The sequence below is a fragment of the Cinclus cinclus genome, chromosome 19 (assembly GCF_963662255.1).
Source record: "Cinclus cinclus chromosome 19, bCinCin1.1, whole genome shotgun sequence".
Lineage (NCBI taxonomy): Eukaryota > Metazoa > Chordata > Aves > Passeriformes > Cinclidae > Cinclus > Cinclus cinclus.
In genome coordinates, this window is record NC_085064.1 from 9,191,839 (window position 1) to 9,219,630 (window position 27,792).

General features: G+C 48.6%; 1 protein-coding gene across 1 annotated transcript in view; it reads right to left on the minus strand.

Annotated features, from left to right (window-relative positions):
* LOC134051787 (voltage-dependent N-type calcium channel subunit alpha-1B-like) overlaps positions 1-27,792 on the minus strand; it is a 288,493-nt gene that overhangs the window by 118,341 nt on the left and 142,360 nt on the right. The window contains exons 8-13 of the mRNA XM_062505763.1: positions 25,145-25,260; positions 18,330-18,386; positions 17,617-17,691; positions 15,604-15,693; positions 11,861-12,070; positions 2,648-2,760 (exon numbers count right to left, since the gene is read on the minus strand). Coding sequence (XP_062361747.1) covers positions 2,648-2,760; positions 11,861-12,070; positions 15,604-15,693; positions 17,617-17,691; positions 18,330-18,386; positions 25,145-25,260 — 661 coding nt within the window. The remainder of the gene's footprint in view (positions 1-2,647; positions 2,761-11,860; positions 12,071-15,603; positions 15,694-17,616; positions 17,692-18,329; positions 18,387-25,144; positions 25,261-27,792) is intronic.

The following is a 27,792-nucleotide window of genomic DNA, read 5'->3' on the forward strand; positions in this document are numbered from 1 at the left end:
TTCTGTGAATTCAGTGACTGCTGTGAATCCTGTGAATTCTGTGAATTCTGTGGCTGCTGTGAATTCTGTGAATTCAGTGACTGCTGTGAATCCTGTGAATTCTGTGAATTCTGTGGCTGCTGTGAATTCTGTGAATTCAGTGAATTCAGTGAATCCTGTGACTGCTGTGAATTCTGTGGCTGCTGTGAATTCAGTGAATCCTGTGACTGCTGTGAATTCTGTGAATTCAGTGAATTCAGTGAATCCTGTGACTGCTGTGAATTCTGTGGCTGCTGTGAATTCAGTGAATCCTGTGACTGCTGTGAATTCTGTGAATTCAGTGAATTCAGTGAATCCTGTGACTGCTGTGAATCCTGTGGCTGCTGTGAATTCAGTGAATTCTGTGGCTGCTGTGAATTCTGTGAATTCAGTGAATTCAGTGAATCCTGTGGCTGCTGTGAATCCTGTGGCTGCTGTGAATTCAGTGAATCCTGTGACTGCTGTGAATTCTGTGGCTGCTGTGAATTCTGTGAATTCTGTGGCTGCTGTGAATCCTGTGGCTGCTGTGAATTCTGTGAATTCTGTGGCTGCTGTGAATTCTGTGAATTCAGTGACTGCTGTGAATCCTGTGAATTCTGTGAATTCTGTGACTGCTGTGAATCCTGTGGCTGCTGTGAATTCAGTGAATTCTGTGGCTGCTGTGAATTCTGTGAATTCTGACTGCTGTGAATTCTGTGACTGCTGTGAATTCAGTAAATTCTGTGGCTGCTGTGACTGCTGTGAATCCTGTAGCTGCTGTGAATCCTGTGGCTGCTGTGAATTCTGTGAATTCTGTGACTGCTGTGAATTCAATGACTGCTGTGAATCCTGTGGCTGCTGTGAATTCTTTGAATTCAGTGAATCCTGTGGCTGCTGTGAATTCTGTGGCTGCTGTGAATTCTGTGAATTCAGTGAATTCAGTGAATCCTGTGACTGCTGTGAATCCTGTAGCTGCTGTGAATTCTGTGAATTCAGTGAATTCTGTGGCTGCTGTGAATTCTGTGAATTCTGACTGCTGTGAATCCTGTGGCTGCTGTGAATTCTGTGAATTCTGTGAATTCTGTGACTGCTGTGAATTCAGTGGCTGCTGTGAATCCTGTGGCTGCTGTGAATTCTGTGAATTCAGTGAATCCTGTAGCTGCTGTGAATTCTGTGGCTGCTGTGAATTCTGTGAATTCTGTGGCTGCTGTGAGTTCTGTGAATCCTGTGACTGCTGTGAATTCTGTGAATTCAGTGAATTCTGTGAATTCTGTGACTGAGTCCTGCTCAGCCCATGCTGGAGATAAGAGAGGCTGAGTTCTCCTCTGCGAGCACAGATTACAGCTAATAGCTCCTAATGAATAAATCACCATCCACACGCCGGGCTCTTTGTGAGCTGCAGCCAAACCCAGCCCTGCCATTCACACCAGAGCTGCAGTTTGAGCCTGGACTTCTGCACTGAAAGAATCTGAATTATCGCCCTGCTGTCACCTCATCAGGTGCTTACTCTTCTACTCCTGGTGATGTCTGAAAAGCTCTTGTTATAAAAAGATATTATGGTATTGTCTTTTTGCAAGTATTAAAGTAAATACTATACGTGTAGTATTAAAATAGTTTTTAAAACACAGTTTAATTTAAAAAAAATAATAAAATACTTTACAGTAAATAAACTACTTAATTAAATAACACCCAATAAAAACACCTACTACTAATATACCAACTACCAACACCAACCATTTATAAAAATTAAAAACCGCAACCCAAACTAAAACTAATAAAAAAAATTAAAACCGCAAATAAAAACACACATACTCTAAAATCACCAAAAAATAACTATGTAAAATTATTCCTAAAATAGAAAAGATAATTTATAAAAAAAGTTTAAAAATATATAATAAGTCTATAAATATACAAGAAACTAATAAATTTTAAAAATATTTCCAAAACAAGTATACTCTTAACAAAATACTACTAAACTTAACTAAATACTTAACTATAATATATTATAACCTTTTACTTTATCTCTTACTATCTTCTATTCAACTTTTTTAAATCTACTAAAAAAAATTAACCTCATTTTTCACACTTGGCCTGTGTGACTCGAGGTGAAGGCTGCTCAGTGGGTGACATGAGCAGGAAGAAGCGTGGGGGTTTTTTGGGCTTTTTTGTTTTTCAATCAGCTCATTGAAACGGGAGGGACAGAATGTGCTGATGCTGGGAACCCGCTGGGGGCTGCAGGAAATGAAATCCCCCAGCTGTCACATCCCTTCCAAAAGCAGGATAACCAGGGAAGCTTAATGCCTTTCACTGCTCATTTATACAGGGACTGCTGTGGATTTCCACACTCATCCTTGGCCACCCAGCACTGAATGACAGGAGAGACCTGCCTGGCACAGGGAGGGCTTGCAAGGACATGAAGTGACAGGATAGAGGTTTCCCACTGCCGCGGGACAGCGATGGATGGGATGTTGGGAAGGAATTCCAGTCCTGGGGCTGCCCCTGGGTCCCTGGCAGTGTCCAAGGCCAGGTGGGACATTGGGGCTGGAGCAGCCTGGGACAGTGGGAGGTGTCCCTGTCCATCAGATGATTTGAAGGTCACTTCCATCCCAAACCATTCCATGATTTATCCACCCTGCTGGACGTTACTCACCCCAAAATCAAAGCAGTTGAAGGAGGAGTGGAAGTAATTCCTTGGCCCCAGCCCATACATCTTCAAAGACATCTCAGTGAGGAACAGCCCCAGGAAAACAAACTCTGCGAAATCTGGAAACGGAAGAAGAGATTAAATCGATGCATGAGCCCTTGGTGGGCAGAGCTCTTCATGTGGGGAATTTTTGTTCCTTTTGCCACAGCACCGAGGCCCTGCTGGCAGAAGAAAATCCCCGTGCAGTTGCAAACAGGAGCCAGGCACCGTTTGTCACAATTCCTTCTGTGTGCCCATGAGCTGGCAATGTTCACCTGTACTCTTGGGTGGGGGCAGGAGCATTAAATGATATCCTCATCGTCTCTATCAAGGAATTTCAAAGCAAAGCCCTGGATCTCATATTTTTTAAATGTCAAATTTAATTGCAAAGATGTTTTGGGAATTCTATACTTGCAAGAGATGGAAACTTTTGGGTGTGGGGTGTAAGTTTCTGTACCATCCTCTGATGATAAAAATACCCTTCTACCCAACAGAAGTGCTGACTCTGAGGGCTCGTATTCAGAGGTGTTGTGTCTCCTGTTACCACATTTATTTTTATTATGCCTTTATAGCCCTGTAATTATGGAAGAGCCCCTTCTGTTTCCTTTTCCTTCACATTTCACAGGCTGGGAAGCTTTTGATGGGGAAATTTATCACCTATGATGAAACAAAGGGCAGAAGGAACAGAGCTAGAGGTTTCAATTTCCACATCAAGTTTTGAGGACTTGAAGCTACAGCAAACACTGCTTTTGGCATCTTAAGTTTGGATCTGGAGGCCAATAAGCAACAGCAAGAGTGAAAAATCACCTACACTACCAAGAAAAACCAAACAACAGAAGGCAAACATCTCTGGAGAAAAGATGAGGAAAAGAATCAAACCTCAAAAGGTGGGGATAAATCACCTTGTTTTGTCCAGCACAGGAGGTTCTCAGAGGCTGCAGCAGCACAGATGCTACAAGAAAGTGTCCTGTAATTTCAGTTTTATGATTCCAGGAATGATAAAGAGGAGATGGTGCCAAACTTTACTCAGAGGTGCAGAGACAGACAAGGCACAACAGACACAAGGAACATTTCAGCAGGATAATCCTGGATTCCAGATGCTTTGCACTTTGGGGCAGCTCCGGGCTCTGCTCTGGGCCAGGGACAGGAGCCAGGGAACAGCTGGAGCTGGGCCAGGGCAGGCTCAGGCTGGAGATGAGGGAAAGGTTCTTCCCTGAGCCAGAGGGTGCTGGGCACTGCCCAGGCTCCCCAGGGAATGGTCCCGGCCCCGAGGCTGCCAGAGCTCCAGGAGCGTTTGGACAGCGCTGCCAGGGATGGACAGGGGGGATTGTTGGGGGGTCTGGGCAGGGACTGGGGCTGCACTGGGTGATCCTGTGGGTCCCTCCAGCTCAGGGTATTCTGTGATTCCACCATTCTCTGAGCTCCTGCAATCTGCAGCTTCAGCTAAGTGTGGGGAGAGACAGAGCAGGGAATGAGGGTCCTTCTCACCTGCCTGGATTTCCATTCCCAGCCTTGCACATCCACAGGGAGTGAGCAGAGCTGACCCTGGTCTATTCTGGGTGTCTTTGGAAATGCCTTGAAAAACGCAGCTTCAGTTGCCCAAAAATAAAAAGGGGTTTTAAATTTTAAATGAAGGCCAGTCATGGAACACCATGGGCATAAAGTTCCCTGAAATCCAGGAAGCAATAAGGAGATGAGGGAGGCTTTATTAACACCTTAGCGAGGAGCCTGCAAGGACACCTGTGCCAACATTTGCAAAAGGGGAGGAAATTTCAGGCAAGTATTAATTATCCCACGTGTCCTGCTCTCCTTGAAAACAGGAGCAAGATCATTACAGGAGACTCTCAAGGGCAATGTGTTCCCAGGTGAGGAATAAGATAACAAAATCTGACATCCACAGCCTTTTCCCCAGGAAGAAGCAGGCTCCACCCTCTGGATCTCAGTGCTCAGGGAAGAGCATGGCCACAGGAGCAGCACAACTCCCTCTCACCTTGAGCTCAGAGCTTTTGAGGAGAAGCCTCTTCACACCTGACCCAGCTGCAGCTTTCCTGTCCTTTCTGACAGGAGGTGCAAGGGCGCAGGGAGGAATCTGCTGTCTCCAGCACCAAGGACCCCGGAGCAAGGAGATATCCATCATTACACTGGGAATCCATCTGACCTTCCACCTGCTCTGCTGAGGCCTCACCTGCAGAGCTGCCCCAGCACTGGGACCAGCAGGAGGACCTGGAGCTGCTGGAAAAAGTCCAGAGCAAACCTGGAGCTGCTCCCAGGGCTGGAGCCAGGCTGGGAGAGCTGGGGATGCTCACCTGGAGAGGAGAAGGATCCAGAGAGAGCTCAGAGCCCCTGGCAGGGCCTGAAGGGGCCCCAGGAGAGCTGGAGAGGGACTTTGGTTTCACACTCAGCAGGTGATGCTTACTGGAATGACCTGCAGGGGTAGACTCCCTACCCCAAGGATTGACATCCAGCCAGTGCTGTGAAACCTTGTTAAATCAATTGATGAAGTCACTGGGAGAGATTGTGGATCCTCCAGGAAGCAATGCACAGCCCCCACGTGTGTCATATCTCCAGCAGGGAGATTCTCATCCCCTTATCTCTGCCCCAGCCTCACCTGTCCAAGTCACACCTCAGGTGCCCCCCAGATTCTTCCACACAACACCAGAATTCCTCAGTAGTGCCTTTTAACTGCAAGTTTGCACCAACAGACCTCAGGAAACTTTGCCAAGGCAATTATCATCATCCCAAAGGAGAAAAAAAGGAGGAAGGAACCAAGGATTAATGTTCAGTCACTGCTCCAGCAGGAGGCTGAACACACCCCAGGTAGTACCAGTGCAAAGGTGCCACCATCAGACTGACACATCCTGCAAACACATGTGCAAATCCTGAATATCACACCAGAAAAAAAAAGACAGAAAGTGGTAAAAGAGAATTAAGAAATATTTGACTATATGTATAGAAAAAAAAAAATAATTCAGGAAATGTTTAAAACTCAGAGCCTCTAAAATCCAACTTCCTTCTGTTGCTCTTGCAAGAGCCACCCTTGGCCCTTCCCAGCTGATGAATTCCAGAGCAGAGCCCAGAACTGGCAGCAAGAGCTGTGTCTCAGCAGGTACCAGATGCTACAAATCACAGCCCAGTGAGGCTGGGATGGAGGGAAAGGAAATTCAGACCCTGAACTCCTCGGGCAGAAGGAATTGGCTCCATGGAGAGGCTGCTGCATCCAACACACGATTTCTTCTGAGAAGGCCCTGCCTAAATAATTGAAAATACAATTTTGCTGTTTGGGCCTCCTGGTATTCAAACCTCCCCTAATTTCATTTGCCTTACTCAGAAGCATTTTGTGATGTGATTTAAGGAGGAAAAGCTTGATATAAACACTCTTATTTCATTTCCAAGCTGTGCTGTTGGCAAAGGCCATGCAAGCATCCCTTCACCCCACACCTTTGAATTAGGTTCCTAATTAGAGTTACCAGCTTCTCTCTGTCAGTCACAATGGATTAATTCCACTTCTGCCCCATCTCCAAGTCCAATAGCATCAGAAGCAGGTGCTGAGCCTGACACTTCCCTCTCCTCACTCTCACACTAAACAGAGCAGGAGAACCTCAGCAGGGCAAAACTTCCCCCTTTTTGCCCAAGCAGATGTGAAATGCTCAGCAGACAGAAATAAATATGCTCCAGAAAGCCTTCTCCTTGCAAATGCTGCATATTGATATCCAGAGGGAGCTGGGTCTTGACTTCAAAGGCAACAACAGCATCCAAAAAAAAAAAAAAAAAAAAAAAAGGCAAAACTGCCCCAAACATGAGGTTCAGCACTGGACAGGGAAGGGGCTCTCAGGCCACAATAGATCAAATGCTGTGTTCAAATACTGGATTTATCAGAAAGGAGACATTATGGATTTGGGGTTTAGACCTACATGGATGAAGGAGCCAGGAAGGATCCCTGCAGGATTTGCTAGAGAAAGAAGAGAGCTTTGGGAAGGGCAAGTGAAACTTCAGTGATCCAGTGCTGAAATCTCATCCCCACAGTTCCTAAACCCCATTCCACAGCTCCAGAGAGCTCTGCCCCAACCTCATCCCACAGCTTTAGGCAGAGGAAGAGGAGCCCCATCCCTGGGGCCTCCTGCACTGCCCCAGTGCCTGCCCCTTTTGAGGCAGGAATTTTCCATTGAAAATTCATCCTTGCTGCTCCCAGACCTCGGTGATGCCATTCCAGAGTTGGTTTTTGACAGAAATCTCTTCTTCCTCAGAATATTGGCAGTGGTTGGAATAAACATGAAGAGATGGTAATAAAATCATGAAAAGCATGCATGAAATATATTCTTTTATAGGCAACTGCAGCTTATTTAACCAAAGTTCCGTGCTTCAATGAGCAGTGTCCATCTGCAGCATGAAAGAAATCCCTTTTGGCCCTGGAGTCCTTTCCATACAGAGAAGGACAATCTCTGATTGAATTTGAGGATAATTACAGGGGCATGAAGTATGTCCTGTTATTAATGACGCCACAAGAATTCAAAGAATTCCTCATCAGTTCTTTCAATAAGGCTAAAGAAATCCCAAGCCTCTCTCCAAAGCTCCTGCAGTCCTTTTTTGCAAAGCAGTTGTAGAGATATGGAGCATCAAGCAGAGAAAGCTACTCAGAACAATTCAAAACAGAAAAGTTAAAAGAAAAGACCAAGGGAAAAATAAATCAATGCAGACCCGTAGGCTTTTACCAACCGTTCTTTAAGTAAAATTAATTTGTAATGTAATTAAACTTCTCCCCAGAGGGACAGGTATAATTGAATTAGAGGTGCCTGGGTAGAGTTGCAGGGTTTAGCAGATCCTCCCAGGCTTTCCTGTGCTCCTCTCCTGCTGCTACAGTTCACAGAAAGCCTCCCCAGTTCATTCCTAAGCACCTTCCCTCAAACAACACCATCAGAATTTTTGATTTCTCTCTTGCTCTGCATCACACCAGCCAGGTCCTGCTCCTCTGCAGCGATGTTCCCTCTTCATGGATTAACTCCTAAGCCATTTTTAAACTCTGTCACTCTCACAGTTAAATGATTTTGCCAAGTATTTCCAGGAGCTCATTCAAATCCCCTGGTTTTGTGCTATCTCGTTTTGCCTCTGTCTAATGGATTTGTGGACAGATCTTGGGCAGAACGGGGCTTTCCAAGAGAATTCCTGGAGGGCTCAGCCCCAGCTGGGCTCCTTCCCAGATGTTGGTGCTGCAGAGTTATCCAGGCAAGAGTGAGGGGACACGTCCAGTGTGGCCATCACTGCAACGTCAAAACAACCAGCAGAGTCCTTAGGGCACCAAGCATTCCCTGCACTCAGTACTGCATTAGGGATTGGTAGAAATATGAGCTAGGAAAACTCTGCCATCCCCCAGGAAAGGGGTAGAAAGGTTTAGGTCATCCCTAATGCACAGCCAGGTGTGCATGCAGTCCCACATCTCCTCATCCTGCAATTCAGGAGGGTTTGGAGGTATGGGATACTTGGAATTTAAGAGGTTGAACTTTTAGGACTTTTCAGGACAATTCTCCAAAGTTTTTTGTTCAAAAATCACACTAAAATAGGTTTCTGCCCAGAGCAGAGACAATAGTCCCCAGAAGGAGCCTGCAGAGCCTCTGCTTCTTCTCTTGGAGAAAACCATCTTAAAAATAAAATAAACCCCAAAACAAATCATCCTCTGAAAGAAACCCCAGAGTGGGGCTGGGAAAGGACCTGAGAGGGTCACCTGGTGCCACCTCCCTGCTCCTGCAGAGACATCCCAGAGCACAGGGCACAGGATTGTGTCCAGATGGCTCTGGAATATCCCCAGGAAGGAGACTCCACACCCTCCTGAGTTACTTGTTCACCTCACAGGGAAAAAATTCTTCCTCGCATTCAGGTGGAACTTTTGGGATCAGCTCCTGCCTGTTTTACTTGTCCCATTGCTGAGCCTCTGGAGCAGAGACTGGGCCCTGCTCTGAGCCCTTCCCTCCAGATATCTTTTTGAGACTGAGATTCCTCTCAATCAGCTCTTTTTGAGGCTGAACAGCTCCAGCTCTCCCAGCCTTGTCCTCGTAAGAGACATGCTCCAGTCCCCTCAGCATCTTTGTCACCCTTCATCCAGGAGCTCCTGTGTGTTTCTGGGATATTAAACAACACTGGCACTGGTGGAGTGTAACCCAACCCAGTGTGGGTTACAGAAAAAAACAGATTATCCAGAAATAGAGAAAGGTTTTGTGGATGCTGACATTGGGTTTTTAGACAGGGTGGTACAAGATTGGTCACTGTGACGATAAGAATAAAAAACCTGGTTTGGGTTAGAAGGGACCTTAAATCCCATCCCATCCCACCCCTGCCATGGGCAGGGACACCTCCCACTGTCCCAGGCTGCTCCCAGCCCCAGTGTCCAACCTGGCCTTGGGCACTGCCAGGGATCCAGGGGCAGCCACAGCTGCTCTGGGAATTCCACCCTGTGCCAGGGCCTGCCCACCCTCACAGGGGACAATTCCTGCCCAATATCCCAACTAAATCTCTCCATAAAGGTCATCATGGAAATTCCAATGCACAACAGACAATTTTTGTTTGTTGTGGGGTTTTCTGCCTCTTCCATTATATGTAAGGCACTGGGATCCCCCCCTCCCAGCTCAGTGGGGAACTGGCATTTCTTTCTACACCAACAAATTCAAACTTGCTGCCCAAGTGCTTCTGACACTAATTCATGTTATGGACAACTGTAGAGCTCCTGAAAAATTGATCCATCCCTAATTCCAACCTATTCCTTGTTTTTTGTCTTCACCTGGGATAGACTGGAAGCCTAATTTGTAGCCTCTGTCTCAGATAAGTTTCCCAGCTGGAGGTGGATCTTTAATTCAAGAGACAGAACCAGCCCTTCCAGCCCTCACTGGAACATGAAGGAGCTTCTGGCTCATGGGTTTCTTCCCTTGGAAAAGTCACTGCATAAAGTGCTCCCAAAACTGAGATTTGTAAATCTGCAACCTTTTTATGAGTTGAAAGACTTCAGCTGTGGGGTTTGTTTCCTAAACATTTAGTCCTAATTCCAGGGGATATCCTAATCCTCAAACTTTTAATTACCTTGCCAATCTAGCTTATTATTTCCTCTGGTAAATTGAGGTAATGAATAAGCAAGAGTGACTTTTCTGTATGGTCTGCCTCTCTTTTCAGTTGAAATCTTGCAAAAAAAAAAAAAAAAAAAAGGACTTGAAAGAAATTTCTGTCCTTATTATACATCTCTCATTAGAGCTCCATTACCTGGTGGCATTAAATATTTCAACGAATATTAATAAGGAGCTTTTGATGTCAGAGCAGTCAGTATTCCTGACCTCTTAGGTCTAATAAAAAAAAAACTTCAAAAGTTTGCCTTCCCTGTAATAAGGTAAGACCTGAGGATCTGAGGCAAGAAATATTTAAGTGTCTAATTTATAGAGAAATCGAGGCAAATTAGGTAGACAAGGATCTTTAAAGATCTAAGCCAATATTGTTAGATTGTTGGAAATATTTGATGTTTTTTCCCAGCCCTCTGTTTGCTTTTTTCAGAAGTTTTATTGATTTTTCTTCTGGTCAAGTGCTGAACAACAGATTTGTTCCTGGCCATTTTATAGGGTCAGAAATGGCCAAAGGAATGGCTTTGTCTTCCAGGAACAAACCTCATCCCATCTCTTCAGAAAGAAAAATTTGCACTAGCAGCATCAGGAATTTCTAGGAGTTTATCAGCACTAAGGGTCTCAGCCTCCAAACTTCATTAAAATAAACAAAAAAGCTCCTCACCTTTCACATTCTTTTAAAAACCAAAATTTTTGAGTGAGTCTGTGACCTCAGAAAGACACAATTTCTTATTCATCAGAGCAATTTAAAAACCCAAAACTCGTATTTCAAAAGCACTTCTGGACTCTCTGAGCTAAACCAGGTGACCACAGGAACCAGCTAAAATAAAATCTCCTCACAAATAGAGGATAATCTTCCCTTTGGGATTATTTCTGTCACTTAATGTCACAGGAGGGCACCGTGACACCCATCCCACGTCATCACACCCCATCAGGGAGGGGGGCACAGACCCAGAAAGAGTTGTAAAGTCACAACCTTTCAAAGGCTCTGACAGGAATCACAGCACATGTGGGGACAGTGCCTGACTCCATAAGCACTGGCAGGACTTTTATCTCGCAGGCCATTCCACCTGCTGCTATCCTGGTGATATCAGAGCTGGCAGAGCTGAGTGTGTCCTCAACAGGAATCACCCCTGGGTGCAGATGAGCTGCAAAAGTGACACAGATTTGCAGTTCTTTGGGCACAGGTTAGCCAGAGAATCCTGCTTTTCCCAGGCACCTTGCCCTTCCTTTTGTGCATCCTGCTTCAGGACAATTCCTCCTGCCCTGCTCCAGGACAATTCCTCCTGCCCCATTCCAGGACAATTCCTCCTACCCCTTTCCAGTACAATTCCTCCTACCCCTTTCCAGTACAAGTCCTCCTACCCCTTTCCAGGACAATTCCTCCCGCCCCATTCCAGGACAAACCTTCCTGCCCTGCTCCAGGACAATTCCTCCTACCCCTTTCCAGGACAATTCTTCCTATCCTGTTCCAGCTTTTACACGTGACTGAATCTCAACTTTGCAATAACTTTTAGGATAACATTCCTCTCTCAAACTAATACCCTGGTGGATTTTTTTCTGAATTGTGTGCTTCTGTAATTTGAAATAAGATTTGAAAGGGAATTGGAATTATTCAGTCTGGAGAAGGGAAGCTTTGAGATGACCTAAAAGTGGCCTTCCAGGACCTGAAGGGACTGACAGGAAAGATAAAGAGAGACAATTTACAAGGGCCTGGAGTGCTAGGACAAGGGGAATGGCCTCCCACTGCCAGAGGCAGGAATAGATGGAATATTGGGAAGGAACTGTTCCCTGGGAGGGTGGGGAGGGGTTGGAATGGAATTCCCAGAGAAGCTGCGGCTGCTCCTGGATTCCTGGAAGTGTCCAAGGCCAGGTTAGACAGAGTCTAGGGGAAGGTATTCCTGCACAGGGGAAAGAATAAGCTGAGCTTTAAGCTCCCTTTCCACCCAAACCAGTGACTCTGTGATTCCATGACTGGTGAGTCAGGAGAACCAAGCTCTGAGGGAAGCTGCGAGCGGGGACGCGACCGCGGCACTGCGGGATCAGAAACGCCAGAGCTGCTGAGGAAACAGCAGTGGCCAGTACTCACAGAGAGCAGTGGTCAGCTTCTCAGGCTGGTCATAGTGCACCATGGCCACACACAGGGTGTTGAGGGCCACCACGCAGAGCACGACCCAGTAGAAGCTCTGAGCCTTCACCATGCGGCGGATGAAGAAGCGGAACATCTTCTCTTTCCTCCTGAAGTAGGACGAGCTCTCGTTCTTCCCACTCTTCAAACTGGCACGGGCAAAGGGAGACCCTGGGACAGAAAGAAGAGTCACCACACCTCCATCCCAGCAGGGAAAAGGCTGGAGGGGGTTCCTGGGCACACAGAGCCTCTCCAAGCACCAGCGACAGCTCAGCGGGAAGCTGGGAATGTTGAGAATGGGCCGAGCAAGGGAGTCTCGCTTGTAATGAGGGATGAAGGCTGGGATTTTAAACTTCATGGATCAATGCCCAGCTCCACCATCTGAACTGGGCTTCCAAACCTTTGCAGCAATCCTGACTGTCCCAGTTTAACTCATCACTTTTTCCTGGTTGGCAGGGACAGAGAGCAGCAGGCACAGGGTATTCCTGCCCACGGTGTGAGGCAGTCTTCGTGGAGCTGGGTAGGTGCAACAGGAAAGCTGTTCCCTATTTTCCCTGCTCCAAGGACCAATTACTATGGGATGGAGTGAATTCTCCTTATTTTACTCTCCAGCCTCAGGCATTTCCTCAGCAGAGGGCTCAATCTGCCTCCGTGCATCAGATTTTGGGTGCAGCCACTCATTTGTCTCAATTCTGCCTCTATGAGCTCCATTACCACTCCGGGCCAAAACCCTGGCAAAGAGTCAGGTGTTTCAACAATAGGAAGCTGATGGAAGAAATGATTCCTGATGTCAGCTCTCTGCACGGGGTAGAGGCACTGCTCAGATGAAAAGGCAATCTCCAGCCAGTGCTGAGGCAGGAGAAATCAGGAATAAGGGAATAAACACATGGACCCTTGGGGCTCCTCTGCAGCAGCCACAGAAGCTGCTGCAAGCAGGGGAGATGGTGACTGTGCCAGGCTGGCCACAGCCTGTGCCAGTGGTTTGTGACACGATATCATTATTGCCCTTCCCCATCCTGGGATGGAGCACCCCAGCAGGATGAGCAGGACATGTCCTCGTCCTGTCCTGCAGCAGGTGACTCTCCTAGGCTCAGTGGCATGAACAAAGAGTTCTGCCTTCAGCAGCCAAATCTCGGAGTGTAATCACCTCCACGTCAGCACTTGGAAAGGGTGGGAGTCTCACCCAGCCTCATCCTGCAACATTAACCACAGCAGCCAGAGAAAGGATCAGGCATGCAGAAGTGGCATGTTCTCCAAGCCTTACAGCCCCACACAAGTGTGATGTTCCTCCATAGAAAGTGAGCTCTCTGCTCCATTTCACATTTCTGGCCATCCACCAGCACTCCAAAAGCAGAGCTGGCTTGGCCAGGCTTTGAACAAACTCCTTGATGAAAAAATCAGTGTGTTCTTCTGTTGGTTTGAAAATCCTGCCTTTGGCAGTTTGGAAGAGAAGAAATCACAGTGCTCCTCCTCTGCTTTAAGACAACAAGAGCCACAGGTTGGGATTAAGGCTGCTTCATATCACAGCACTCCTTAGCAGCTACAGAGCTCTTGGATATCCAAGCCCCTCTGTACACCCAGACTGGCAAAGGAACATTGCTGCCCTCTCATTCCTCTCTGCTGATCTTCCAGAAAAGCAAAGCTGTGATATTTAAACTGGTCTAACATGGGAAACATCTCCTCTGGGCTTCGGTGTCTGGGAATCAAGGCAGTGCCCTGTGCCTGGTACAGCACAGAGGGTGTGAAGCCAGTGGGATTGGGAAGAGAAGAACAAAAGCTAAGAACAACTGCAGAGAACACCCTGGGAAGTGTTTACAGAGTTTTATACTACAGAGCTTTATGCTGCGGTTATAAAGCTCATCAAGGTGCTTGTGTCTGAATTAAAGTGCAACATTTTCAGCCAATGGCCAGAGAGACACCTGGCAGTCTCCTCCACCCTGAACTGCATCTTCACGTGGCACTCAGGGATTATTTGTTAGTTCTTCCACACTCCTTCTGTCCCCATCTGAACACATTACAGAAAACCATACAAAAACCCCTTTTCTCCAGAACAGATCCTTTATGCATAATTGCTCACGTGATCTGATTGTTTATGCTCTGCATCTCAGCCTCTTCACAAGCGTGCAGAAGTAGCTGTTTAATCCAGTCCTTCCTTTCTGCCTCATTCCATGAATCAAAATCAAAACCACTTTCCCCAAGTGGGTGGAGCACTTGCAGAAGGTGGAAAGCACTGCTGTTATTTTCCCTGCCATATGCTCCCGAGACAGTTCCCAGCTCTGCCTCGGATTATTCCCGAGCCCAGATGCTCTGTCATCCGTTGCCACCTGAAATGTTGAAATGTTGAATTCCAAGATCTGTTGGCGTGGCACTGGCTGCCCAGAGCCTGGAGGGACTTGGACTTGGAGGCAAAGATCTCATAATTATTGTAACCATGAGCAAATATTCCAAAAATGACCATTCTTTGTTATCCATGCAGGGATCTGAGAAAAAAGCAACAACAAACCAAACCAAAAATGCACACAGGCTGCTGCATTTTTACCCTTTTTCGGCACCAAACCTCTCCTGGGAGTGGCAGCAGTTTCACCACAATCTCTGCAGCCCAGGAGATTGTGGCAGCTCAGTGTAGGTGTCAGGAACATGCCAAGCCACACACATTTTTTGCAACCAGGTCTTCCTTTAAAGGGGGGAAAAAAAATGCCAGCAGCAGCTGTGATCCCTGAAAACACCAATGCCAACTTTCCAAAGGGCAATTGAGGCACTCATGCTTTGTAAGCAGCCACGGGCATGGATTCTCAAATGTGCTGTTTGTGCTGCTCCTCCTGTGCATCCTGGATTTGCTGCTTCGTGGGGACTGGGCTGCCAAGCCATTTCTTTGGAAGATAATGAGAACATCTGCTGCTTCAGCAGCAAAACACACTCTGACAACAGGGGATAAGCAAAGCACCCGACCGCAGAGCAGCAGGAGACGCCTCTCCCACGGCTGAGAGGCTTTTGGCTCCAGCAGCTCCCTGAGGTGGGTGCTGAGTGCCCAGAGGCTCCCCTGGCAGCCCAGAGCTGCCTCTGCCTCCCCACCTGGGCAGATCTCAGCAGGGATCAGCTCTGAGAGCTGCAGAACAAGCAGCACCTCCTCAGCCTGAGGATCCCACATTCACCCCAGCAATACCCCCCAGTGCAGGATGCTCTGCTCTGCACTGGATCTCCAGATCTGGCTTTAAAATTGCTTTAAGATCTTCCTCTAAGACAAGAATGAGAGAATTGAGGCCGCTGCCCAGCACTTCGCAGTGACCATCCCCACAGCAAAGGCTGTGACCCTTCAGCTGGCCATTAGTGGACAATGGGACTGTGGCCATCTCCTCTCCTCCCTCCAGCAGTGTTGTTTGGCAGATTTGGGGTTCGTTAGCATGAATGAGAAGGTTCCGAGCAGCATCCCAGGATGGCCAGCCCAGCAGGGATTGTCCCAAGGCTTTGCAGGGCTCTCTCAAGGGTGCAGCATGCAAGAGCTGAGCCAGGCAGCGCAGGGAGAGCGTGAAGCCACGGAGCTTTTTGCTTTGGGAAGTCAAGTGCTGCTGCAGCAGCAGCGGAAATTCATTCTCCTTCAGGAAACTGCAGCTTCTGGAGCAAAGGATCCGCTCCAGAGGAGGAAACATGACATGGAGAAGTTCAGGTGGAGTCGAAACCTCAGGGGATGCGAAGCCAGTACTCACCAACGGAGCAAATGTCTGTGAAATGGTCCTCACCTTCTTCTGCATGAATCAGGTCATTTTTGCTCTTCTTTATTGCGGCTCTTTTCAACACTGCGTGCAAATTAAAGAGAAAATGCCCCATGAGGATGCAGAGTGGATTCTGTCTCCCCCTCCCTTCACTCTCCGGGGCCAGCATTTCCTTCCCAATGCCAGCTGAAATCTCTCCCACCAGGGTACCCTGGAGCAAACCGGACAACCCACAACCCTGCAGGGCCTCTGCACGCCTCAGTGCCAGGGTGCTTCACTTCTTTGCCCTTCCAGCTCTTGAAGGTTTGCCAGGCACAGCTCCGCACGTTTCAGTGCATGCAGCAGATGCAGGAGGATGGGGGGGTCGCTGCAGCTGCTGGGCCTTTCAGCACAGCACAAAGGCTGGGCAGGGACTGGAGCTTCCCGAGCCCCACGGGGCTGGGAGATGAGTGCTGCCACCCCTGAAACCACCAGTGATGTTCTCAGTGGGCACCGTGAGGGAGTCAGCATTTACAGAGCTCAGTTGGCCACCCAGTCATGCCTCAAGGAGCAGAAATGCTGCACGGAAAAAGCGGCCGCACATCAGTGAGCAGCCTCTCAGCAGCACCCGGTGTGCAGCCCCTGCCCTCTGGGGATGGCAGAATTCCTTGAAAACACTTTTTATTTCCGCCAAAAGAAGCTTTTAGTGGGAAGGGCAAACACCACTACATTTACTCCAACAGGGAATGAGAGCTCTGCACTGTCCACCCACAGCACGGGGGGGTGAGGCAGGAGCACTGAGGATGCTGCTCCCAGGACCACCTACCTGCAGAACCTTGAGAAGTGGCAGAAAAAAAAAAATCACGTTGGTACAGTTTGGTGACAGCTTCGAGACAGACAGTAACTAAGCAGCACTTTCTATCAGCAGTAAGACACCCCACGGTGTGGTGATACAGACTGGTCCGTGGGCACACACAGCAAAGCCACTCACGCTGCAGAGACTGCCCCGGGGAGGCTCCTCCACAACATCCCCTCACCCTACACGGACTGCCCTGCCCTGCCCTGCCCTGCCCTGCCCTGCCCTGCCCTGCCAGAGACACGGATGCGCTTCCTCCTCCTAAGGGCTGTGCTTGAGTCACTTCCAGGGAACACCCAGAGCTTCACCCACGTTCGGAGAGGCTCGGAGAGGATGCTCCTGAACCTGTGATCTGGATCCATTGTTTTGCAAATAACCCTTTGCTCTCCTTGCTGCCCCACCCGGCTCTAGGCTGAATCCTCAGTCCCAGCAATAGCAGCTTCGGGGTCCCTCGGGCTGTGTCTGTCCCAGTTCACTCCAGCATGGCCAGGGCCATCCTCAGAGCTGGAACACAACCAGCACTGGGATTAAAATGTCCCAAAACTCCCTGGCATGAATTGAGCAGCTTTTTTATCTTCTCCCCCAGAAAACTCCTCCGTGTGTTTGGCAGTGAGGTTGTGCCACCTCTCCAGGCGCCCTGGACGCCGTGCCTCTCTGTTTTGGGGACTCAGAATTCACCACCACAGATGTGGGCTGCTCCATAGCAGCTGCCCCAAGGCTGGGAACGTTCTCAGGCTCCTTTAGCTTTAGGATAAGAGGAGCCCGAGTATGTCTGTGTCTTTACACCGTGCCTTGCGCCCACCTGGAGTTTCTCACAGCACTCAAGCCTCTCAGACCGCTCCTCCAGCCACCGAGCCCAGCTGAAGCGGGCAGCCCTGGCTGCACCCAGAGCCGGACAGGCTTCCCCAGCTCTCACACACCCCCGCACGCACACGAGGACTGGCCACGCACACCTCGGCCCTGACCTGCTGCAGCCCCAGCTCTTCCAGCCCCAAATCCTCCCCGGCGCAGGTCACCGGGCTGGCCCGGGCCGGACCAGCTGATGCTCCGGGAGCTGCAGGGCTCGGAGCCAGGCGAACAGCGCCTGGGGACTGGCACCGGTGAGCTGGGCACGGGGGCCGTGGGGGGAAGCTGCCCCTGTGTGCCACCCTGGTGATTTGCAATCCACTCACTGTTGTAGCTGCTGCCGCTGCCAGTCTCTGCCGGCGCCGTGCCTTGAGGAATCGGCCCTTCCGAGGCGGCCCTCCCTGACAGTGAATGGGAGGAGAAAAAAAAAGAGGGGGGGGAGGGAGGGGAGGGGAAAGGAGGAGACATGGGAGGACGAAAGATGGTCAGAAAAGGGAGAGGGAAGAGTCTTTAACTGAGCTTTGAGTGGCTGGCGCATCCTAAGAGCTGTCGGGGCTGGAGGCACAGGGGGAGCATCCCCGTGGCCTCGCTGCTCGGCTCCTCCGGCCGTCCTGCCACGCTGGGCTCGCACGTCGGAAGGAAGGATCACCACACCCTGTTATGTCTTACTGCTTACAGCTAACAGGGGGCTCAGTCCCTTGGTCAAATCCGTTCGGAGCCCTGCCTTCTCTCGGTCAGCGCATCCGCTCTTCTCCATCCTCCGGCAGCCTCTCCCCCCTGCACACACAGCCAGCCACCCTCGGCAGGGCGTGGGCACCGACCCCGGGGGCACATCCCCATCCCGGGCCGGTGTGGGGTGTCCCATAACTGCTCCTCGGCCACCTGCAGCCTGGAGAAGCCCCGGGAGAAGGGGCTCTGCGGCCGGATTCGTGCCGGGTGCATGCGGGAGGATCCTCCTGCTCGGGAGGAAGGCGTGGCAGTGACAGCGGTGGAACCTCTCCCGTGGAACAGGAGGAGAATGCCCAGCAAAGCCACCTACCGTCCAGAGGGGACTTCTCCTCCGCGTTCTTGTCCTCCTCGGCCAGCATGACCTCCTCTGGAAAAGGAAAACCGGGCAGGGTCAGCTCAGGTTCCTCCCAGCCCTGCCCCGACCATGGATGATGGAGCAGCAGGTGCCTGTCCCGGTGCCACCCACCGCACCCCGACAGTCTGCAGAGGGATTCGTGCCTCAGGGATGTGTTTCTCAGCCCCGTGTCCCTCTCGCACAGGGAAAGGGCTCCAGACGAACCGCTTCCCCCGTGAGGTCCCTCCTCACCACCACCCTCTGCGGGTTCTTTACCTGCTCTCATCCCCGAGCACCTCTGGACACCAAGGAACTTCCTCCAGACCAGACAGGACCACAAGTCCCCACAAGCCCCAGGAAGGTCGCTCATGGCCATTCACACTGGAGACAGTTTGGGAAAGGTGCTCCACACCCACCACTGCTCTTTTGTCTCCAAAAAAATCAGGATTCAGCCGTGGGGAGCAGAGTGAGGGTGAGAGCAGCAGGGCCACATGGCAGGAGACTCGCTGTTACCACAGAGCCATCACATCAAATCTTTGTCCAAATAAAATCCACCGCAAGTGGATTTTTCCATGGGGGTGCTCTGCCTGGAGCACCGATTACAACACCACCCTTCCATTCCTCTGCAACTCTTCTCCAAAATACGACCTTGCGCTTGCCTAAACTAAACAAAAAATCAGGAAACACTAAAAACAAACCTCCTAAAATGGAATAATTTTTATCTGTGTGAAAGACAGCCCAATTTCCTGAGGCTTCCAGGGCACTGCCACCCCCCTGTGCCAGTACTTGTGACCACACTCAGAACCACAGATTTTTAGTTTGCTCCTGGAAACTGATGTGGGGATCTGCTAAAGACAACCCAAAGCAAACAAAACATTGAGTTGGCAGCTGGTAAACTCCACACTTCCTTCTATTCTTATAAATGGTAAAATCATGTGCCTGTAATTCCATCGATGTGATTTGGGCTCTTACTAAAACATCTGACACAATGTTCCCACCAAATTTTGCTTTAAAGTCCATTTAAGCCAGTCTAGATGGAAGAGTAACTTCAGAAAAATAAATACAAACAAACCAGAGGCCAAACATCAAAGTGTGTAGCTGAGAGCTGTCTAGAAGGATCCCAGAGGGATCAGCCTTATATAAGCCTACATAAGCCACACAAGACTTATATAATCTCTTTATTAATCATCTGGGAGAGAGAAGGAATGATACTGTAATAAGACAGCAAATTGAGAAGGCTGAGAAATAATACCAAGGACTGAGGAAGGCTGGAAACCCAAGCAGATGGGAAGGAAATAAAAAATGCAAAGTAATGGACCAGAGATGTGAAAGAAAGGAGAGGTGAGAGGGTTAAAAATGTCAGAGGAGCTCAAAGCTGCATTTTCAAAGGTATATATAAAAAAAGGTATAAAAAAGGTATAAAAATGTATAAAAAAGGTATAAAAAGGTACAAAAGTCCTTCCAAAAACCCACAAGTTGTGCCTGCAATTCCCACCTACAATTCAGGTAATTTTCAAGTCTTCTTAAGTCAGGTCAGAAGAGTGATATGGGCTTTTTTAGACAGGTCAAAAGACTTCTCTGACCAACCAGCACCTCAGACCAAAAGGTTCTTCTGAAGTCCTCCCCAAGAAAAGCTGCACTGATGTTCAGGGACTAAAATATGGGAGGAATGAAATGGCAATTCCCAGTCTGAGTGCCCTGAAACACAAGGAAGGAATGGGTTAGGCAGGGAGAGCCTTCCCAAAGGCTGCTGCTGTACTGAAGTCTCACCTAAAAATTGCTTTTACAAGAAAATTCTGCAAACCTTTGCCCCTAATCCAGGGTCCTGAATTGGTGCCCAAACAAATCTCCATCCATAAAGACAGCTGGGCTCAGTTTTGCTGTTCCTTTAAAATAACCCAACCCTCCTTCACCTCTGAAATTCCCTCAAGCCTTGCTCTCCTCCTGCAGTGCTCCCAGGTTTTCTCCCTTGATAACTATTCTGTCTGCCTCGTGTCCTCTGGGAATCCAAAGGACCATGCTACCCCAGGAGGTTTTTAAGGCTAAAAAGGGAGCTCAGCAGGTCACTGAGCACTGCTAGGAGGGGTTTTTAACCAGCCAGCATCCTGAACAGAGGCTCAGGGGCTGCTTTGATCTTAGTCATCACTAACAGAGCCTGGAAGGAGATAATTGGGCACCTGAAAACCCTCCCCAAAACGGTGCCTCTGTGTTAGGAGGAATGTTCAGTAGAGAGATGGGGCCAGATCAGCAATTCTGAGCCTCCAAACAAAGGCTCGAGGGCTTTGTCGGGGTATCAGAGCCAGGGGTGCCTCGGCAGCAAGAGAAATTTTTGGTCATTAAGTGCTGGGTGTGACTGGTCTGGAAATAAAGGCAAAGCAGCTGAGAAAGTGGTGCCCCTTCTCCTTCTCTTTGGTGTGGGGAGAGAAGACATTGGGGGCTCAAAGGAGCAGCAGATTACTGGAAATAACTCACACTCAACAGGTAACAGAGGTGAGGAAAAACAAAGACTACATGAATTTAATTTCTGGCTGGATAAATAGAAAAAGTTGATAAAAATGTAGCCCTCAGAGGTGGCTGTCACAGTTTCCCGGGGAACTCTGCTTTGTCTTCGTGGCAGTTCCCCTGCCTTGGCAGCTCACACGGGGCTCATTGCTGGAGGTGTCTGTTCCCATGTCTACCCAAGGGCTCAGGGCTCTGCTCCTCGAAAAAAGCTGAAACCTGAAGTTCAGCAAGTTCTGTCATGCCAAGGGATGGCCTTGAAGTTACAGAGGGCTGGGAGAGAGAGGTGAAACCATTCCCAAAGCCTGGTGCTCCAGGAGAACAGAAGCACTCCAGTTTTCTGTGAAAGAGGTGGATTTGGGAAGAATTAAAATGCAAAAAACGTGAAACTTGATTAGGCTTGAACAGGAAGTCTTTGATTCTCTGAGCAAAGTGTTTTCCAAATGATTCATGTCCTTGTAAGACAAGAGAAACATCTTCAAAAGAATGTTTGTGGGCTTACAAGCTCTTTACTCTGTGTGGAGAACTTGTAGGTCCCTGTTTTCCAAAAATTCCAGCCTTGGAGTTCCTGCAGTTCTGCAGAGTTTAGTCGAGAAAGCAACAGGGGCAAAATTATTTGTATGGATTGCACCGCTTGGCTTCCCCACTTTTCATTCTTCTGGAAAGCACAACTGCCTACAAACTGAAGGAGGGCAGGGTTAGATGGGATATTGGGAAGGAATTGTTCCCTGGGAGGGTGGGCAGGCCCTGGCACAGGGTGCCCAGAGCAGCTGTGGCTTTGCCCCTGGATCCCTGGCAGTGTCCAAGGCCAGGCTGGATGAGGCTTCCATCCCAAACCAGTCTGGGAATCTGAGATAATTCAAATTACAGATATTAATGGGAAACATTAAAGACACTTCAGAGTGGTCAATGAGCAATAACCACGATGTTAAATTAAAATTACTGTTGACTGAAGGGAGGTAGGGCACACATAAAGGAGTGATTTTAGTCACTCACACTTCCCTTGGTGCTAAAACAACCCTTGAGGTGCAAACCTGAGCACTACAAAGCACAAGGGCACCTCCTGTCCAGGTCCAGCAGCTACACAGAGTATGTAAAAAATTACAGAGCAAAAACCATCTAGGGATCAAGACATCATTTTTTGAAGCACTGGAATGGAGCTTTCCACTCTTCCTGCCTTGCATCAAAGATAAATGAGGGGGGAAAAACCCAAGCAATCCAAATGCTCAGGGAGTATATTAGAAATATTGGAAACCTGGTGAGGCTTCCAGGGGAAGACGGGGGAGGCTGATTGGTTCTGGGTGCTCTAGAGCAGGAAAAAAATAAGATGAAACAACACAGAGGGAGATTAGAGAAAGAAAAGTAATTAAAAAAAGCCAATTTTTCCTCTTGCTGCACCAAGGCAACAGATTTCAAGTGAACCCACAGCTGGGTGGGGTTGGTTTACTTTTTAAAATCAAACTGAGTGTTAACATGTGGCACTCTTTGCTCCAAGAGTCAAGAGGTCAAGGCCGGCAGAAGGATTTAAAACCAATTAGGTAGTCCCAGGAATAATGACCAAATCCTCCAGAGTTCCATTAGAGCAGAATCCCAGGAGTTTCTGCTCTTCCTTTTATGCAAACAGCTCCTGCCTGGGGCTGCTGCAGGGGATTTCTGTCTACTTCTGTCTGTCCTCCCTGGCTGTATCTGGCCCCCTCCCTCCCCAAATCCTGCACAAGGAATTCCAGATCACTTCAGAGCTGCAGTCCCCAAAACAGACCTGGGAAATCCCTAGGGACGGCACAGTCCCAATTTTCAGTGCCTCACTCCTAAAGCTTGCCTCTGCCTTCACCCTGCATTTTTATTCAAAGATTTTATTAACACAGCTAAGCTGATTTTAATTACTGTTATTATTCAGCTGTACTAGGAGGCTCTTTTATATTCCTATTGTATTCTCAACAATGCCTTTCCAGAGTATTTTTAACATTCCCTGATTCAGCTCTTTCGCATGCACTTCCCTGTTCTACAAAACCTTCTGGATCATGTGTTATTAGGCTAAAAAATGTGCATTTTCCAGCAGTTTCACTTGAGATTGGTGTGGCATTTACTCAGCCCTGGCAACAAAGAAATGGAAGAGCCAGGAATTCCCACAGGGATGGGAATTGGAACAGAGGTTGACTGTACATTTTAGAATTTCTCCATCCCAAGTTGCTCACAAGTTCAGTTGGTGATGGGCAGAGCAGGCCCCAAAGTGACACAAAGCCATTCTCAACCCTGCAGGGGAATTCTCAGCTCTGTTTTATTGATGGACATCAGGAGTTAGAAACCAGAAATCACCAAGAGCTTAAAAGCAAAACAGGATGAGAAAAGGAGAAGCCCAGAGATCCCTGCTCCAGCCACTGGGCAAGCCAGGAATTAATCTGAGTTTGAGGCTGCACAAAAGCTGTAAACCAATGAGAACACAAATTCTAAATGGAAAGGAAAGGGAGTTCTTTATTTTCTGATTCCTCCAGAAGCACAGAATGAAGGATGGTTGCCTGAGTTGCTGCTGAACAGTCACGGTAAATAAAAGTCTGACAACACAAGTGGCCCTCAATTGTCACCCTTGTGCAGCACTCTTGTGCAGTGCTACAAGAAATAATGAGTTTAAAGCACCACAGAAACAGCTGATACTTCTATTTTACATTTCAGTTGTAAAGAGCAAAGATTAAACTGATCTGTCTAAAATGGCACCCAGGAATCCATTTGAGAAACCAGCACTTGCTTTCTTCCCCATCATTGTTTTAAAAAGCCTTTTGACTTGGCTCAGATGTTGAAAAGCAGGCAAGGAGGAAATCACCCCCCGTTTGCTTGGTTGCTGCATGAAAGAATTGACTGTGGTTATGTCAATATATAAATATCAGCTCCTTCATGAGGCAGGAAGGTTATTGGTAATCATTGCAGTCCAATAAAAATGCTATTTTCTGTTAAATTAATGTGTCTGGGTCCTGGTTAAAGTTGCTCACGTCTTGCAATAAAGAGCAATGTTCAGTTCCAGTGGTTATAAAGCAATGTTAATATGGGCTGGGGGGAGTTTCATGCAAGTGATCTTTGTAGCTCATAAAAAATGGCACTTGGCTGGGTTTCACCAGCATAGAAAGAAAGGCTGAGAAACCAGCTGGGACAGTGTCCTAGGTTACAATGTGAAGATGTGCCCAAAAGTATGGATTCTATCACCATCTGTTAAAATCCAGCTGGGCCAGTGCTCTTTACCTTTTCCACAACCCATCCTTCCTCCATGGAGATATCTCCTGTTAATGGGCCATTGAGTCCCAGTGCATGACTGATAAAATTCCATCATCCCACTGGGAGATGCTCCAGCCAGGGGGAGGAGCCAAGCATTTCCTACCTAGATAAAAACTGAGATTTAGAGCACCAACGTAGCCCTTACCCATTGGTTTCCAGAGGACAAGAGCTACCAGACCTTTCTACAGGATCACAACTTCAACAAGACCACTTCATCTGGACTGCTACCACCACCCCAACTAACGGGGTGTCAGGTTGTATTCTGATTCTGTTAGTGGTTTTTCTTTTGTACTATAGCATGTATTTTATTTTTCCTATTAAATTGTATTTCTGACTTGGAGTCTCTTACTGGTTTTGCTTTCAAAGCAGTACAGGCAGGGAGTAAATAAAACAGCAATTACTCATGGAAGGGAACAGTTCCCCTCTGTGCAGGCTTTGAGCACTTGATCACTTTTTATATTATCCAGTGGTAGGATAATTGCTTTGATCTCAGCAATAAAGTTGCCTCAGCTGCTTTAGTTTTGCTCAGTGCAAACCAAGATCATCTTGCAATAACTTTGGTGCAAACGCTCAGAAAGAATTCCAACAAAACCAATGAGTGCTGCTGGGCCCTCCCCAGGCTTGGCCACACCAAGGACTGTGGTAACTGTAAATGAGACTGATAGTACTGTAGATTTAATTAGCTCATGCAGTTTGATAACCAAGATGCCTTGGCAAGAGAAAACAGAGCTTTGAAGATGACAAGAAGACTGGATCAAGTCCAGCTGACAGGAAAGAAGATTTAACTAAGTAGAAATGTAAAGTTTGTCTGTGTGATGTTTAACCCAATGAATGTAGTAAAAAATTCCTAGTTTTCCTGAAAATGGTATATAAGCATATGTAGCTCACGGTAAATTTGGATTCTGATCACGAATCAGTAGTCCCCATCTCACTCTCAATCATCGACAAAGGACTAATTCTGGAGCCCATCACCAGACCTCACTTGCCCTAGAACCCATCCAAGCAAGCGCAGGAGATCCCTGCCTCACCTGCTTTGAAGATCCACTCCAGGTACCCGTTGAGCTCCCGCTCGATTTGCTGCTGCCTGCGGAGCTTCAGGAACGCCCGGCGGTTCTCCACCCGCTCTCGCTCCTTGGCAAATTCCCTGTGCGGAGAGAAGAGAGGCAAAACCCATCACAGGCAGGCACACAGCCCTCCCTCATCCTTCCAGAGGAGTTTAGGGAGCCTGTGGAGTCCAGGATGGGAGGAGGGGGTGGAAACCACAGCAAGGGACTTCTTGTCGTCCAACAAATTATTCCTCAGCGCTCCTCTGCCTCTCTCATCCTGAAAAAGAGCTGAAAAATTCCATGTGCACTCACCACAGCCAGTCATGAAACACAAATTATCATCCTCAATGCTAAAAACCATCCTCCAGCTCTCTCCTCAGCACAGTCTCCTCTAGAGGCCAAGATTGTCACAGACATCAGCACTTTTCTAAAGGGATCTGCTCTTCCCTGTGAGCCTTTCTTCAAGTTTTTCCAGGCTTTTGGTGATTGTGACAAGCACAAATCAAATGAGAACTGAGTGGGGATAGGTTGAGGTGAAATAGCCCAGATGTCATGGGCTGGGGGTAGAAATGATCCTGCCATTTTCTAAAATCACATGGAAAGCAAGAAAGCTGGTCTAGCTTGAAATGAAGGTGACAAAAAAGTGCAGCCACCAGCCTGACAACCCATACTGGGGCCTTCCCCAAAGTAATTGCTGGCATCTTTGGAAATTTTCTGATTTTTCTGGACACATGAAGCTGTCCAGCTGCCATTGATGGAGCTCTGAAACATCCCCTGCAATTCCTGTTTTAAGCACACACTGGAGTGTTTCCCACAAGAGCATTGTGTGCATAAACGTGGGATAATGAGGCATCAGTCCCCCAGCACATCTCAACTCTTCTGTGTCCTTCACACCTTCAGTTAACTATTAATTAATTAACTAGCTAATGATTTTTATTAAAATCCCACCTAATCAGCCCACATGTGCTCATCAAAAGCCAGCAAGGAGCAGGAGCTGGGGGAAGGGTGGAAGAATGGGGGGGAAAAGAAGCTCCAAGTGCCAGGGGCAGCTTTGCATTCACAATCTGCAGCTCCTACCTCAAAGGTGCCACTTTTGCTTTGTTTGGCAGGAACTGACCCACAGAGAAGGGACTGAGGGAGGACCCAGAACTGATGGGAGAACTGAGCTAGAATCTTCATTTTAGCAGCACATCCCAGTCTCTTGACTCCCCTGTCCTATCCCCCCTGCCAGGAGAGCCCCTGACCCATCCTTGGAACAGAGGCAGTCAAAACTCTGAGCTGACAGCTCCCCCTTGGCACTCAGCACATCCCCAGGGTGATCCAAGATCCTGCACGTGTCAGCTGGGTCACCCCTCTTCCCTTTTCATGCTGTCATTCCTGCTTCAGCCCCTGCTGCCTGGGGCCAGGGACCTTTCCTCAGTCTGGATTTGTGTCTGGAGGAGGAGGAATGAGATCAGACAGCACGAGGTGACAACGTGTGTTTCATTTTCCAGGCGTGGGCTTGCATCAGCACAGATTTCCCAAAGGACGAGACAACAGCAGTGGGAAGTTTCCTGGAGGACCCCTGAGGGCAGGAAGGAGAGCAGATGAGCCATGGCTCTGCTCCCTCACCCCTCAGGAGCAGCAAAGGGAGAGCTCTCCTTGCAGAGCTTTTCATCTTTTGCCAGGTCCTGTCTGGCCTGAGGACAGTAAAAGTTACCCACGACTTGTCCCTTTTATCACAACTTTATATTGCAAAATCACAAAACAGAAAGGACCCACAAGGATCAGAGTCCAAAATCTCAAGTGGAAGGTCTGTACTTTGAAAGTGTGAGAAAATGAGGGAGAAACTGCTGGAAGTTGCAAACCTTCAGCGGTTTCTGTACAGCCAAACACAGATCTGCCAAGACACCAGTGAGGTTAAAATCACCTGTGCCCTCCTGCTCCCTGGAACTGACAGCTTTGGCCACAGAATCCCAGAATGGTTGGGGTTGGAAAGGATCTTAAAAGTGCCCTAGTCCCACCCCTGCCATGGCAGGGACACCTCCCACCATCCCAGGCTGCTCCCAGTCCCAGTGTCCAACCTGGCCTTGGACACTGCCAGGGATCCAGGGGCAGCCACAGCTGCTCTGGGAATTCCACCCTGTGCCAGGGCCTGCCCACCCTGCCAGGGAACAATTCCTGCCCAATATCCCATTTATCCATCCCTGCCCTCTGGCAGTTTGAAATCGGGGTCCCTTGTCCTGGCACTCCAGACCCCTGTAAATTGTCTCTCTCCATGTTTCTTGTCAGGCCCCTTCAAGCCCTGCAAGGCCACCCTGAGGTCACTCCAAAGCTTCTCCTCTCCAGGTGAACAATCCCAGCTGTCCCAGCCTTTCCTCCCAGCAGAACTGCTCCATCCTCTGATCCCCCTGGTGCCTCCTCTGGATCTCTCCTTGAGCTCCAGCTCCTTCCAGTGCTGGTTCCAGGGCTGGGGCAGCTCTGCAGGTGGGGTCTCACCTGAGCCCAGGGGCAGAATCCCCCCTCCCCTGCTGCCCAAGCTGAGGCTCAGCCCAGGGCAGGGGGTTCAGGGCTGGGGCATGTCCAGCTCTCCCCCACAGCACCCCCAGGTCCCTCTCCCAGGGCTGCTCCATCTGCTCATCCCAGCCTGG